Source organism: Anthonomus grandis, chromosome 17, assembly GCF_022605725.1.
Source record: "Anthonomus grandis grandis chromosome 17, icAntGran1.3, whole genome shotgun sequence".
In the NCBI taxonomy this organism is placed as follows: Eukaryota; Metazoa; Arthropoda; class Insecta; order Coleoptera; family Curculionidae; genus Anthonomus; species Anthonomus grandis.
Window position 1 is genome coordinate 15,415,058 of NC_065562.1, and position 17,145 is coordinate 15,432,202.

At 33.7% G+C, this 17,145-nt stretch overlaps 2 protein-coding genes across 2 annotated transcripts; one reads left to right on the plus strand and one right to left on the minus strand.

The window, feature by feature from the left end:
- Positions 1 to 85: 85 nt before the first annotated feature.
- Positions 86 to 4,070, plus strand: LOC126746161 (gamma-glutamylcyclotransferase-like). Its single transcript, XM_050454290.1, has 3 exons — positions 86 to 358; positions 415 to 548; positions 3,731 to 4,070. Exons 1-3 carry the CDS (start codon positions 242 to 244, stop codon positions 4,020 to 4,022), a joined length of 543 nt encoding a protein of 180 aa, XP_050310247.1. The 5' UTR covers positions 86 to 241; the 3' UTR covers positions 4,023 to 4,070.
- Positions 4,035 to 17,111, minus strand: LOC126746159 (U4/U6 small nuclear ribonucleoprotein Prp31). Its single transcript, XM_050454286.1, has 6 exons — positions 16,824 to 17,111; positions 16,129 to 16,301; positions 15,868 to 16,073; positions 15,480 to 15,807; positions 10,183 to 10,698; positions 4,035 to 4,187 (listed from the first exon to the last, which is right to left on the minus strand). Exons 1-6 carry the CDS (start codon positions 16,993 to 16,995, stop codon positions 4,083 to 4,085), a joined length of 1,500 nt encoding a protein of 499 aa, XP_050310243.1. The 5' UTR covers positions 16,996 to 17,111; the 3' UTR covers positions 4,035 to 4,082.
- Positions 17,112 to 17,145: the final 34 nt, after the last annotated feature.

A 17,145-nucleotide genomic window follows, 5' to 3' on the forward strand; every position in this document is an offset into this window, starting at 1 on the left:
ATCAGAGACATGTTAAACCAATTAGTTGAAAAGTACTTTTTATATAATAAGTAAATGGCCTATAAGTGTTATTTTAGCTGACTAAGCTTAAGGTAAATACTGATAAAATTTAAGGTTATATTTCCTGTCATTTCATTAGAAACTTGCTACTTACTAGCAGTGAGTCTGAAGTAAAGACCCAAACTGCTGTTTTGCATTTTTATAATACAAAACATCAAAAAGTCCAAAGGTGAAGGTTAAAATGTCTGTGCAAAAGGCAGGCAAGTTCCTATACTTTGCTTATGGGAGTAATTTATTGAAACAGCGGATCCATATCCAGAATCCCAGTGCCGAAAGGGCCGGTATTGGATTCCTGAAGGTTCGCCACATCGAATCAGGTGAATTCAATGAAGGAAATTATTGATTTTGTTGCAGGATTACCAGATTAGTTTTGTAACACATTCAAAAAGATGGCAGGGGGCGAGCGCTACGATAATTCCCAAGAAATCCAGGGTAGTGTGGGGTGCCCTGTGGTATCTGGATAATTCCCACATGGAAAGTCTGGATGGGTAATTTGAAAAAAATCGTTTTTTCTTTTAAATTTTAATAAGTTTTGAGGTGCATGCATTGTTTACGTTTGAAATTTTGACGTTTCTAATGTCAAATATGGCGGCCATCTTGTTTATATTATGTCAATGGGGTCATCATGGGAATGTGCTAAGTTATCGAGATTTCGTAAAGTAACGGGTTAAATAATAACTGAAGGGTTGATTTTACGGGTATAAGTATCGATACAACTAAAAACGGCGATGTTTATTACTCTTAAATTGTTAACTTTTTTAATGGCACGTAACGTTTCTAATGTCAGATTTGGCGGCCATCTTGTTCATATTATACCATTGGGGTCAATACAGAAATATGTCAAGTTATCGATATTTAAAAAGTAATTAAGATTTAATGATAACTGGTGTTAATTTTTTAAGCAGAGGAGTCATTTTATTAAAAAGGTAATAATTAAATCGGTAGAACTAAAAAACGATGATTTATTTATTTTTCATTTAGACATTTTCTAATGTTAGACTTGGCGGCCATCTTGATTATATTATGTCATTGGGGTCATTATAGGAATGTGTTAAGTTATCGATTAACAGTAATTAAGGTTTAATGATAACTGGTTTTGATTTTACAGGCATAAGAATAATTTTATTAAAACGTTATTAATTAACGGGCTGTCAGTCGTTACAGCTTAAAACGACGATTTGATTAATTGTTGAACTTTTTAATGTATGTCATTGGGGTTACTTCTCATAGGATTGGATTCAATTATCGGCATTTTTGTGAATATGCGACTAAGAGGCATTTAAACGTATATATGCTTTTGTCACTGGGGTAAGGCGGTACCGTAGAAAGATGTCTTCAATTATCGACAAAACTTAATGAGAACACCTTTTTCTTAGGCAGTTAGAAGAATTATTTGACATGTTCATTGACTAACTTTTTCAATGCGCCATGATTTTTTTACATATAATTAAAAATAACTCTCTTGATTATTAATTGAACGGCCGTCAGTCGGTATAACTAAGTCAACTAATTTTAAATTGTTAACGTTTTTAATGTCAAGTGTGACGTTTCTAATGTCAGATTTGGCGGCCATGTTAATTATCTTATGTAATTGGGGTCATTATAGGAATGTGGTAAGTTATCGATTAACAGTAATTAAGGTTTAATGATAACTGGTGTTGATATTATTGGCATAAGAATAATTTTATTAAAACGTTATTAATTGACGGGCTGTTAGTCGTTACGACTAAAAACGACGATTTTTTTACTTGTTAATTGTTGAAGTTTTTAATGTATGTCATTGGGGTTACTTCTCATAGGATTGGATTCAATTATCGACATTTTTGTGAATATGCGACTAAGAGGCATTTAAACGTGTATATGCTTTTGTCACTGGGGTAAGGCGGTACCGTAGAGAGATGTTTTTAATTATCGACAAAATTTAATGAGAACACCTTTTTCTTAGGCAGTTAGAAGAATAATTTGACATGTTCATTGACTGACTTTTTCAATGCGCCATGATTTTTTTACACATAATTAAAAACAACTTTCTTGATTATTAATTAAACGGCCATCAGTCGGTATAACTAAATCAACTAATTTTAAATTGTTAACGTTTTTAATGTCAAGTGTGACGTTTCTAATGTCAGATTTGGCGGCCATGTTAATTATCATAAGTCATTGGGGTCATTATAGGAATGTGGTAAGTTATCGATTAACAGTAATTAAGGTTTAATGATAACTGGTGTTGATATTATTGGCATAAGAATAATTTTATTAAAACGTTATTAATTGACGGGCTGTCAGTCGTTACAGCTTAAAACGACGATTTGATTAATTGTTGAACTTTTTAATGTATGTCATTGGGGTTACTTCTCATAGGATTGGATTCATTTATCGACATTTTTGTGAATATGCGACTACGAGGCATTTAAACGTGTATATGCTTTTGTCACTGGGGTAAGGCGGTTCCGTAGAGACATGTCTTCAATTATCGACAAAATTTAATGAGAATACCTTTTTCTTAGGCAGTTAGAATAATAATTTGACATGTTCATTGACTAACTTTTTCAATGCGCCATGATTTTTTTACATATAATTAGAAGCAACTTTCTTGATTATTAATTGAACGGCCGTCAGTCGGTATAACTAAGTCAACTAATTTTAAATTGTTAACGTTTTTAATGTCAAGTGTGACGTTTCTAATGTCAGATTTGGAGGCCATGTTGATTATCTTATGTCATTGGGGTCATTATAGGAATGTGTTAAGTTATCGATTAGAAGTAATTAAGGTTTAATGATAACTGGTGTTGATATTATTGGCATAAGAATAATTTTATTAAAACGTTATTAATTGACGGGCTGTCAGTGGTTACGACTAAAAACGACGATTTTTTTACTTGTTAATTGTTGAAGTTTTTAATGTATGTCATTGGGGGTACTTCTCATAGGATTGGATTCATTTATCGACATTTTTGTGAATATGCGACTACGAGGCATTTAAACGTGTATATGCTTTTGTCACTGGGGTAAGGCGGTACCGTAGAGACATGTCTTCAATTATCGACAAAATTTAATGAGAACATCTTTTTCTTAGGCAGTTAGAAGAATAATTTGACATGTTCATTGACATGTTCATGACTAACTTTTTCAATGCGCCATGATTTTTTTACATATAATTAAAAACAACTCTCTTGATTATTAATTGAACGGCCGTCAGTCGGTATAACTAAGTCAACTAATTTTAAATTGTTAACGTTTTTAATGTCAAGTGTAACGTTTCTAATGTCAGATTTGGCGGCCATCTTATATTATGGTATTGAGGTTATCTTCAATAGGAATGTGTTAAATTATCGACATTTCTCAAGTAAAACTGTTTTGCCCTTAGGCAGTTACGAGAATAATTTAATATGTTCAATGATTTAATTTTCTAAAACGCCATAATTTTTGTGTAATAATCAATATAACTCTGCAATCCTAATAATAATCATATGGGGGCGGCCATTTTGTTTACCTGTCATTGGGGTCACTACTTATAGTAAAGATGTACGGCGCCATCGATATCTTACAAAACAGTGACAATTTGAAATAAATCTTGAAGGAACCGTTATGCCATCATTCTTAATATCTACCCTAAAATGTAACACTGCAGGCATTTTCTTACTAAGAACATTTAAAAATTCTCTTGCAGACAAGAAGGAGTACATAAAAACCTCTACAGAGTCCTCCATGTAGATATAGAGTTACCAAATGGAGAAAAAGTCAAGGCGAGAACTTACCAACAAACCGTAGACGCTCCAGACGTGGATGATTTCAAAGACTTACCCCACGAGTGCCGACCGTCGTTTCCATACCTGAGGACGATTTTAGTCGGGGCAGAAGAGTCAGACTTACCGAAAGAATACAGGGAATTCTTACAGACGATACCACATAACGGCTACGACGGACCGGTCGATATAGGACTGCCATTAAACTTTAAATAAAACAACTTTAGATAACTATTTTAATAAATTTTATTTTATCTTAATCAATTAATAGTTTAATCATTTCTTATCTAATTTTAAAAATCCAGAAGTGTTTGAAAAATATTTGGCATTCGCTTCGCTCACGTTCGTCTCGGCCGCTTGGGGGTTCACAATCTCCAGCCCCTGCAAAGAATAATTTCATTTAACCATTAAATTGTGCTGCATACTGCGACGTTTCGTACGGCAAATCCATCCTCAGGAATCCTTCTAAGATTTGGTAAAAGTATTATTAAAATATCTTGAGTAGTTGTATAGTTATGCCCCAGAAGGTCAGCAACAAATTTTAAACTCTTGGTTCACCAAACACAGATAACCTAAGGGAAAATAACGTTTTGTGCATCAAAACCTTCCTCAGGGATCCCATTAAAATGTGGTAAAAGAATTATTAAAATATATTAAACAGTTTTACAGTTATGTCCTAGAATGTCAGCAAATAAAGAAATAACAAATGTTTTTGTATATGGATATTCTCTCATAAAACTGACTCTAGCTCTGGAACGTTTATAATATTAATAATAAATATCAATGACAATAAAATTAAAAAAACTCCGTAATATAAATTAAACTATGATGCTCATAAAAAAAGAAATAATCTACATCTATACTTCACAAATTACTGAATACCTGCTAATGATATACCATTTATTAGAGATTTTTTTTCTTAAACAATTTCAGTTATAGCTCTTAGAAATATCATTTTAAAGTCAATTCAGAATATTCGGTATAAAATGATTCGGAGTTTTAACAAAAATTGTAGAGTGATTCTTGGTTATTAAAATGCATTTTGTTTCATTTGCGTAACTATGACAGTTTTCAAGATATTTCAGTTTTCGTAACGGGGGGTTACAATCGGGCTGCATTCCAGAAAATCCTGGATAACACGGAATCTTCTGAATGAAATGATTCGGAGTTCCAACATGGTTAATAAGCAAAAAGCATATTCGTGTATGTTTATAAAAGATTGTTTAGAAAACGATTTCCTAAATGGCTGGCCTTCTAATCTAGCTGAATAAGAGATTTTGTGTATGAAGCAGTCATGCCGCTCTTTGATGTGTATATAAAAAATATATATTGCCAACAACACTGTTTTTAGTTAGTTCTTAATAAGCTCTCACGAATAAAGCTTAGAATTACGGTAAAAGAAATTTAATCGATATTGAAGTTAAATCACTTGTGTTTTATTGTGTACAACCATACCTTATTTAATAGGTTATGGGCCCAGACACATAAGTGATCGCGAGTGATTTTGTATCTTGGTGCAAATAAAAACAATAAAATAAAACAATGGCTAGTGTAACCAAACGTAATTTAAAATTGTTTAATGGAGAAAACTATTTAATGTGGAAATTTAGGCTTAGTGAAATAATAGAACAAGAAGGTGCAAGTAAAGTGCTTAGTGAAGAACCACCAATACCACTAACTGATGAGTGGGTAAAATGGGAACGTTTTGCAAGGGGTACTCTAATCGAATACCTTGATGACATCATACTTTCTCAATTACCCCTAGGCCGTGCAACAGCTAGGGAAATTCTGGAAAAATTCGATTCCTTATATGCTTGCAAAAAGGTGTCAACCCAGTTATGTGTACAGGATCGTTTATTTAATTGCAAGCTTAAACCAGGAACTCTCATAAAAAAGCACATGATGGAGATAGAAGAAATGGTGCGTGATTTAACTGCCTGTGGCATGGAGGTGAGCGAAACTACTAAAGTTTGGTACATGCTCAACTCATTACCCTCAACTTATGCACCTGTAAAAGCTGCAATTAAAACTATGACTGACGATAGACTGACATTAGCATTTGTAAAAGGTATGCTAATGGAGCATGAGGACTATTTAATACAGGAAAATGCTGACACCAGCATGAAAGCGCTCCATTTTAGAGCTCCATCAAAAAATGACAAATGGAAGAAGAAAGATACATTTCATACAAGAAAATCATTTAAAAATAAACAAGTGCAAAAATGTTTTCATTGTGGCAGGAAAAATCATTTGAAGCGAGATTGCTATATTTATAAACAAAGTATAAAAATGCATCATGATAATAAGTTTAAGAAAAGAAATAATCAGGGAAATCAGGAAGCCACTGTATCAACAGCTGTTATAAATGAATCATTTGCATTTATGATGTGTAATAGCTCCAATACAAAATAATCAGGGCGTTTTGTATTAGATTCTGGTGCCACAGAACATATTATCAATAATATGGAGTTGTTTACTACATATAAAGGACTATTGGAGCCAATTCGTATAAGTGTTGCGAAAAAGGATACAATTATAGAAGCGACAACCCTTGGCTATAGTGGTGAATTGGTCGATGTCCTCTACAGCAGCAGTGTGCCTGTCAACCTTATATCAGTGAGGCGCATCCAAGAGGCGGGACTGTCAGTTGTATTTACTGAGACTGGAGGTATAGAGATCAAACGAGCCGAAACAACAATGATAAGAGGTAAGCGCATAAATAACTTGTATATTATAGAGTTATTAATAAAAAATGCGTATAAGACAGCACGGGCTGTAGGTCACGTTGCTGAAATTATTTGTGACAAAAATAAAATATGGCATGAGCGATTAGGTCACATAAGTAAGGAAAAGTTCTCTCAATTTAAAGTAAAAGGACTAGCTAGTGATAATAATTGCTTAAAAGATATAAATTCTATTAACTCATTATGTGAAGCGTGTATCGGCAACCAAACACGTCTGCCCTTTAAAAAAATTAAAGATAAAAAGTACATACAAAGACCGTTATTTATAGTGCCTTCTGACGTATGTGGGAAAATAACTCCTTCGACAATAGACAATAAAAACTATTTTGTAACTTTTATTGATGAGTATACTCATTATACAGTAACATACCTGATGTCAAATAAATCAGAAGTCTTTATTTGTTTTAAAGATTACGTTCTAAAAGGAGAAGCCCACTATAACACAAAATTATAAAATTTATATTGTGACAACGGTCGAGAGTACTTATTGGGCGAAATGAAAGATTCCTGTAAACAAAACGGAATAACATATCATCTTACGGTGCCATACACTACGTAACAAAATGGTGTGGCGGAGCGAATGAATCGTACTTTAACCAAAAAAAAGCACGTGCATTGGTACATAGTGCAGGTCTAGACAAACGCTTCTGGGGCGAGGCAATCTTAACTGCAACCTATTTAGTAAACAGGTCTCCAACAAAAGCAATAAATTTAGACAAAACCCCGTATGAAATGTGGCATAGTAGAAAGCCAAAAGTAGGTAACTTAAAAAGATTTGGCTGCACCGCATACGTGCATAATAAAACAAGAAAAACTAAATTCGATAGTAAATCGTTTAAGGGTATTTTTTTGGGTTATGCGCTAAGTGGATATAAGATTTTTTATGTAAAATCGGGAAAATTCATTATTGCGCGCGATGTAATTTTTGATGAAATTTCATATAAAACATCAAGATTAGAACTTGATGAATTAGTAAAAATTGGTAGCGAAATTGATAGTGACGTAAATACAGAGGTAAATAATATACCAAAAGGTACAAATAATAAATTGTCAACAGGGGGTGTTAATGAAAATAACTCTGTAAATAATTTTATTCCTGGTGAAATGGACAGTAAGAAGTGCAAACAAACACTCAGTAGAAGTGTCCCTGAAAATTGCACTCAAGGTCAAACATCTTCAAGTTTAAAGGATGTCCCTGACCAAATAAGTATGAGCTCAAATAGTGGTAATGAAAGTCCATGTACCTCAGATGATAATAAATATTATCATCCGGGGACATTAAATAATTCACAGAAAATGAGGAGAAGTGAAAGGCTAAAAACTAAACCAATAATTTCTTATAAAGAGGATAACTTTGAAATTTATAATTGCTTAACAGGTTTTAATAAAATATTTGAAAATGAAATTCCTCAATGTTATCAAGACGTAGCTAATAATCCAAATAGGGTTGAATGGGAAAAAGCAATTAAAGACGAATTAAAATCGTGGACGTTTGTACAAAAGCCAAATAATGTAAATATCGTAGACTGTAAATGGGTGTTTACAATAAAAGGCGATAGTAACGGAAATTGGGTCAAGTATAAAGCTCGCTTAGTAGCGCGCGGTTTTAGCCAAAGAAAATCTCTGGATTATAATGAAACGTTTGCGCCGGTTGCGCGTATCAGTACATTCCGGTGTATTCTTGCGTTAGCAAACTAATATGAACTGTTGACACATCAAATGGATGTGAAGACGGCCTTTCTTAATGGGATTTTAAAAGAAAACATTTTTATGAGGGTCCCTGACGATGTTGTAGTCCCGACAAATGATTTAGTTTGTAAATTAAATAAATCGTTGTATGGTTTAAAGCAATCAGCCCGGTGCTGGTATGAATGCTTTAATAACGTATTGATAGAAAAGGGATTTGTAAATTCCTCAGCAGATCATTGTTTATATCTTTTGGACAGAGGTGATGTAAATAAAAATATTTATATCATTTTATATGTCGATGATTTGGTAATTGCAACAAAGGATATAAAAACAATGAATAGCTTTAAAGAATTTTTGATGAAGCGGTTTGATATGGTTGATCTAAAAGAAATGAATTATTTCTTAGGAATAAGAATAAATAGGTCAAATTCTGAAGTTTCTTTAGATCAAACTGTATATTTAAAATCTGTTTTGCAAAAATTTAACATGAGTGAATGCAACTCCGTCAGCACCCCATTGCCTGTAAAATTAAACTATACAGCATTAAATTCAGAAGATAGTTTTGATGCACCCTCTAAAAATTTAATAGGCTGTTTAATGTACGCAATGCTTTGTACACGTCCAGATTTATGTACTGCCGTAAATCTATTAAATAGATATCAGACAAAAGAAAATAAAGAACTATGGTTATGTTTAAAGCGAGTGTTGCGATATGTTAAAGGAACATTAAATATAAAATTGGTATACAAACGTATTGAAAACTATCACCATGTATTAACAGGCTATGTTGATGCCGATTGGGCTAATAATGAAAGTAATCGCCGAAGTACAACATGTTGTCTATTTAAGTTATTTGACAATTTATTGTACAATAACTTGGATTACACGGCGACAAAATTCAGTTGCTACATCATCAACTGAGGCTGAATACATGGCGGTATTTGAGGCAATAAAAGAAATTTTATGGCTTAGGTCTTTATTGATGAGTATCAATGTCAATATGTTTAAGCCAATAGTTTCATATGAAGACAATCAAAGTTGCATAGCAATGGCAAATAATCCTGTCAATCATAAACGTTCTAAACATATCGACATTAAATACCATTTTACTCGTGAACAAATTGAAAACAAGATTATCTGTTTGAAATATTTGCCTACAGGTGAACAAGAAGCTGACCTATTGACAAAGTCCTTGCCACCACAACAATACAAGGACATAAGAGAAAAAATGGGTCTTCAAGATAAGAAGCCATAAAAGGTTTAATAATGGTTAAAATTGTAAAATTGTAAATTGCAAATAATTAAAATTTATGTTAAATACTAATTTAAACCGCTTATGATCTGGTTAGGTTTTTGTGGGGTGTTCCCTAACCCATGCAACAAATGTTGGATCATTGTTACTCCTCGTAAGCCGTAAATTTTCAAAGAGATAAACTCATATCTTTTTGAGGGGGTGTGTTGGTTAATAAGCAAAAAGCATATTCGTGTATGTTTATAAAAGATTGTTTAGAAAATGATTTCCTAAATGACTGGCCTTCTAATCTAGCTGAATAAGAGATTTTGTGTATGAAGCAGTCATGCCGCTCTTTGTGTATATAAAAAATATATATTGCCAACAACACTGTTTTTAGTTAGTTCTTAATAAGCTCTCACGAATAAAGCTTAGAATTACGGTAAAAGAAATATAATCGATATTGAAGTTAAATCACTTGTGTTTTATTGTGTTCAACCATACTTTATTTAATACAACAATAATTGTTCAGTGATTATTGATTATTGAAATGCATTTGGTTTCATTTGAATATCTATAATAGTGCCCAAGATATTCCATAATGTGTGAGGCAAACTTTAACATCACACAACATAACACATTTCATATATGTTATCCATTAAAAATTGCTTTACCTTTATGTGAAACCCGTTTGAAAAAAAACAAACTTTACCTGAAGTGGTGTAAAGGCGACACTAGAAGCCGTCCCGGAAATCTGTTTTTTCACGGTGGTACTGCCGCCCCAAATCTGCTGCTTCTGCATATTCTTCTGTAACGTTTTCGATATTCGCACTTTGGTTTTCTCGTCGACCTGCGGCAATCGGATCCTACCGGTTCCGGTTTTCCCTATGGTACCTCTCGTATATCCCAGATCCTCCTGGTAGGCGTCGTCCTCGATTTCCGCAAAGTTCATACGGTTCGCGTGTTTCCTAAACTCGGTCAGCGCGTATCTTTCCTTCATTTTACGCACCCGTTTGCCGCCCCTTTTCTTTTTCGACTGATCGATCGGTTTCGGTAGCGGTTTTATAAATTTAACCGGGGGCGGTTCCTGGAGTTTATCCAGTTTCCGTTCGATTTCGTCCCGGAGCATTCGCCCTATTCGGCCGTCGGAACTCTCGTGACAGGCGTCAACTCGTGCGGCCAATGTGCATTTTGTCGCTACCAGTCTGGCAGCTTTTCTCCTTAAATCCTGTCGGGAAAAAAGGGATAAGTCGGGCACAAAGACATGTGTGTTCATTAGGTTACCAAAGTCAGTTTAACTAAGCGAATTCTTAACTTAAAACAACGTTTTCATGCACATCAAATCAATGCTTAAGGAACGCATTATTAAGTGGGAAAAGAATTGTAAAAATATCTGAAGAATAAGCAGTTCGCATGGCTTCAGCATTCTGAAAATGCTTTAATTTGCCGGGCTATAAATTTATTAAACAAGGTAGAGAGAGTTGAGCTTTTTATTAAAAATGCCATAAAATTTAATAAATTGAATTTTCTTGATTTAACTCCCAAGCAACACATGATAGTTAAATAAACGTTTATTTTTGGTTTACACCAGGAGTACGTACATCTCTGAGTGGGTGAATTTCAACTATAAGTATCGGATAAAATGTCCGCGTGATATACGTTTAGGAATTTAATACTATATTCATGCTATTAACGTTTAACAAGAAGGTTTATTACATGTTAATAATATAAAATTATTGTCATAAAATGGTACATTGTATACTATTTAAAGATGCTTACAAAATGCCTTTAACAGGTTGACTGCCAAGCGGTCATTATAAGTTATAATGGGCATGAGTTAGCATGTATTTTATGATGAACTGTGGCCGCTCTGGCCTCGGATTCTAGGGTAATGTATGGAGTTTTTGCATACAGTTTGCAATTTGGGTTTTTGAATGGCGGTCATGTCTGCTATATTTAATACGATTGAATGACCGCTGTGGCACAGAAGGTAAGTATATTTCAGAAATTATACAATAAGGTTGAAAAAGTTATAGTGTTTATATTTTCAACAGAGAAACTTACAAAAATTTACATTTATTACTTTTGATGAACAATATCGAAACATGAGAAACAATAGTGGGGCTGGTTTCCACAGTTTGAGCAGAACGTTGGCACCTTCTTCACTTTATTTTTTCCATTGGTCACCTGGTGCCTTATTTTCATAGCACCTCTTGCAATACTTTCTTGTTTTTGCAACTGGACCCTCCTTTCTTGACAGGCTATGCCCTTTCATCGACCTGGTATTCGTATATTTTTCTTCTTCGGGGCTTTCTAGATTCCCGTCTGTTTCTAATAATTTTATTATTACCGACTCCCTGAATTCTGTTATTTTTTTATCTGCTAAGCTGTTGTAGATAAGATGTGCGTTTACCATTGACGTACCCATTATAAATTCTACGGCAAGTTTACGGTACCATTTTATTGACTTTCGTAGTGCAGTTCCATAACCAGTCATTTGATCGCTTTGATCGATAGAGGATTTGCCTTCATGGTACTCAAGCACGGCTCGCGGTTTCATTACTGTACCATTCCTCCTTTGCACAGTTATTGTCTCTGTTGTATATTTTGTTGTCAGCATAAGTACGTCCCTTTTATCACGCCATTTCAATACACATATGCCCGTTCACTTTCCAGTCCAAAAATTTCACCTTTCTTTAGCCTTTTCTCAATTACTTCTTGAGGATTACCTCTACGCCTTGCTCTCAGAGTTCCTACATAATGAGTTTTATTTTCAAGTAATACGTTTGCCAGTTCTAAACTCGTGTAGTAATTGTCAGCAATTAGAGTGCGACCTGAATTTAAAAGATTTTGGCTCAAATTTATAACAATATTTGTGGCCACTGAACCTCTGGTTTCTTGCTCTTTCCCTGCGTAAATTCGTACATTCCATGTAAACCCGTTTCCACTGCACAGCTTGAACAATTTGATACCATACTTATGGGTTTTCTGTGGTATGTATTGTTTAAAAATCAACCTACCTTGAAACGGAACAATTGATTCATCGATACAGAAAGTATGTCCAGGAGTAAATATCTCTTGGTACTTCAGAATAGAAGGGGTTTGATTTTATGCAATCTATCGCCAGGTGGACAGGTAGAATTATCCGAAATATGCCACATTTTTAGTAGTATTTGGAACCTATTCCTTGGCATTATAGAGGGAACACAATAGTTCTTATAAAGTTTATCTTTGGACCAATATTTCGAAATCTGCGGTTTTCCTACAAGTCCCATGTAACCAATAATACCAATAAATTTGAGAATTTCATGACAGTCAGTAGGCACGCAGTCTTGAACCAGAAGTTACATCCCCTGCTTCTGTTAGTACTTGGGTAGCATACAGATTGGTTTGGTCTATCATTTCCTGTATAACATCCCTATCCAAAAAAAGTGTGAAGCATTTATAAGGCGTCAAGTCGTTTATGAGTGCCGCGATATAATTTGGAACAATTCCAAATTCACTAGTCATTGGAAAATATTTGTGCCTATCAGTTGGTTCCGACCAGGTATGGGAGGGCGGATCGCTTCTAAAGTGTTCATTACTAGAAACCAGGTCTGATGGGTCAAGTCTCCACGATATTCTCAGATTCATCCAGGAAATTGACTCTCTTTTAAATTATTCGAACAATTTTCACGTGAGTTATCATCACTGGCATTGTCCTTGCTACAACCAGCCACAGATAAATCATTTTTATGCCTTTCACGAATTTCACGTGAGTTATCATTACTGGGAGTGTCCTTGCTACAACCAGCCACAGCTAAATCAATTTTACGCCTTTTCGGTACATGTATGTCCATTCCGGATTCATCAGAAGATGACTCATATTCATCACTTGATGGTAAAAACGCTGGATTAACGATTGAGCCGTCTTCGTCTTCACTACTGATGTTCAAGGTAAGTAAATGATAATGTTTGCAGCTTAGAAATAAACCTACCTAGTTTGGCAATCAAGGCTAAACTCAAAATTCGTTTGCTGCGACTACACATAGCTGCACTCTTTGTACGTACTTGTCGAAAATCGAGAAAGAACTAAATGTTTCTATTTTGCCATCTACTGTATTCATACGTGATCAACAGTTGTACTTTCACCTCCATTTATCACTTTACCACGCTACAAAACATACTGGGTTACAGTCGACCAAGAAACGTTCGCATGGTTCCTGGAAATATTTACTTTTTGTCGCGATGGCCGATGCGATGCCCGCTTGGCCACAGCGGCAGACTTGTTCCTACCAATGCCGCTATTTTTTTTATTTATTCTTCTTGAAGAAAAATAATTATTCAAACGTTTTGATATCGTTTCCTTAATTTAAATGCAATGATTGTTCGGAAATGAGTTTTGGCACCTAGGGAAACTTTTGGTGATAATCCTCGGCAGTCTACCTGTTAATGAATGAGCTTCTAAGTAAATATACTTAGCATCAACAAAACGTTGAATATTTAGTTATGGAAATCCAGTATAAAACCTTCAATCGTTAAATTATTGTTCACATCGAACTTATAATAAAGGTATCTATTTAAAGATAAATTGTGGTATATTATACCGGATGTTCAGGAATTCTACAGACAAAATTAATAGGGTGATTCTCCAACCAAAAGTAAGAATTTTTTCTATGTGAATGTATGTTCTAAACGTCTTACTTCCCGATCTACAGGGTGTTAAAAATTGAAAAAAATTAAAAAGTTTTTTTTTAAATAATTTTACTACAGATGTGGACATTTTTTAATTTGCGGGTGTGTATTCCTCAGTCCTCTTCCAATTTTTAGACTGAGATAAGGATATATAAATGAGAAGTCGATTTTTTCGACTATTTTCTATATCATCGCTTAATTTTCTAAATAGTGTTTGGATCGGCTGGAAATAGTGTTTTTCTCCCTTAATGTATCTAATTATATCCGAAAAGTGACAAGGTAAGAGACGAAAAGAGGGTAATACTTGACAGAAATTAACTAGAAAAATTGTAGTGAAAATTTATCCCAATTCATCTTGTTGCAGCTGGTTACGTTGATTTGCTTATCGTTAAATCAATGATTTTCACAGGATCATAGGAGCAATGACTGAAATACAGCCATAAACTGGTTATATTATTGATACTGCAATTATTTTAATTTTTATTATAACTCAGGAACTTTTAATGGCGGCATGAGACAGTCAAAAAATTATAACTAAAGATTAAATTCCTCTATAAAATGACACAAAACCAAGCTTCTAAGTTAATTACACCAAAAGTAAGACTTCAACATAATTATTCTGCATTTTTTTATGTTTAAGATTGATGTTTGATTGTTTGGTCCTTTGAGGACCAACATTATCTTTTTTTTTTATGAACACTATATTTAAATATATAACATTTAAAAAATCATCTTAACTACTGTTTCAACATTTCAATTGCTTTAACGATGTTGAAACATTTTAAAATATAAAACATGAAAAGAATTAATTTAATATGTAACATAGTTTCTTATAAAATTATTAAGGAAAGTATCCAAAACATTTGATGGAGAACTTCATAGCAAAGAACTAATCAATATTTATAAAAGAAATAAAATTATTTTAGTAGTTTTCAAAATATTTAGATACTTGTAAAGCCTTTGACAGTATCAACATTTTTTCACTTTATTTTAAAACTACTCAATAACCTTTTAGAGGAAAAGCTTAGCAGCCTTAATGATAAACTAAAATTAATAAAGTCGTCGAATGAGTTTTAAAAGTAACATTTTTGTAAAGGTTGCAGCTCCATGAGAAAGAGAATGATGGAAATATAATTTTTCTATATAAACTATAGAATATAGGTACGAGTTGAAATAGAAATGGAATAGCTGAGTATATATGTGACAATTACTGTATTGTTTTTGAACACATTAAGGGGTTGAAAGCTTAACCTATTAAAAAAGTTAATAAACAATACATAAGTTATATTTATAGTAAGATTGATTTAAAATTAACGAATAATAATTAACACTTACCGGAGGTGTATTTTGTACGATATCACAGTAGTAAACAAACCCGGTGTGCGGTAGCATGGTGGCCTGACTGAACCCCGACAAAGTTTTCTTTTGCTGTCCCAATAAAAGTACATTGCAAGCGGGAATTTTCGATAATCTGGTCAAACCGCCCGCGACCCCCATCAGTTTGGCCGCTATTGAAGCCCCAAGGATTATGGTGATATTCGGGGCTATAAACGCCATTCTACTCTCCACGTATTCGTAGATGTTTAGCTTGAAGTTGTTTAGGTCTATGGCCATATTGCAAGCCTCATCTATTTGTTCTTTTTCGAATTTTGACAGCATTGTGCTAAAAAGTCAGTTATTACTTAATAAACATCTTTAATTGATAAGTTTGATCTATTTTTACCCTTGGGTGGTGGATGCAGTGACCGAAACAACCATAATAGTCGCCTGAGTGAGAAAAGTCTGTAATGTTTCATTATTTTTGGCTTGATCCAGGTCATTTCCTAATTCTTTCACTGTTTTCACATACTCCAGTGGGCTGACCACAAGGGATTCTAATTCAGGAAACCTTTTCTGGTACTTGTCCCTTACAAATTTGTGAACTGTAACCTGACAATTCACTGGTTATAAATGCATTATTAAAACCCTAATAATGTTGACTTACCACTTCATTATCGATGTCAGCAGCTAAATCATTTGCCTCGACTATTAGCTGATATTCAGGATCTGCCTCTACTGGGCCAATGATTTCTGTGGCTTTCCTTATGGTGGTACCATAGTTGTTTATTTGTTGCATTACACTCTTTAGTTTGTCTGAGTCCCTTAGTTTGCACAATTCTAAGTAGAGAAATAGAAATACTGTATGTCTAGTTTATAACCCAAGCAACACATGATAATTAAATAAATATTTATTTTTAGTGTACATTTTTGGTTGAACTTCCAGCTATAAATATTGGATAAAATGTCAGCGGGATACATGTTGAGGTATTTAATATTATGTTTATGTTTAACAAGAAGGTTTATTATATGTTAACAACATACAATGTCCAGTGAACTCTTTTTACAGAATATTTCTCCGGTGAAAAGTAACAAAACATTTTTATATAAATGTATGTTTTGAAAGTCTTACTTACAATATTCTCTCTAATACTAATGCTTTATGCATTGTTTAAGATACATTTTTGTTTAGGTTAACTGATTTTCTTTTTCTTTCTACTGTAAAAGATCAGAATTTGTTAGAGTAGGTATTAAGCTAACAACACAATTCCCCTAATTTAGTCCTGGTTACTAATGTCTATAATGCTTTGAAGTGATTTCAAAAGGATGACATTATGGAAACACTATTTTTTTAGCACTTACCTCTAACTGACTGTATCTGAGTAGTATCAATTTCCATCTGCAACTGTTTAATATCAGGTTTTTCCTCTTTCTCTTCGATTTCCTCTCGAGTGTCCATAGGCTCATCTTCCAGTTCATCCTCGTCATGGTCGTTCCCTTCCAGATCTGCGAGCAGTTCGTCGGCGAGAGACATTTTTTAAAGTTTATTTAAGTAAAAAAGAAATTTCAATGTTCTATATATTAATTATTGGAATGTTCTTTTTTCAAATAACTCACACACAAATGAAGTAATAAATAAACAACAAGTTTGAGGTTAGAAAAGTTTGACAGTGACAGATGACAT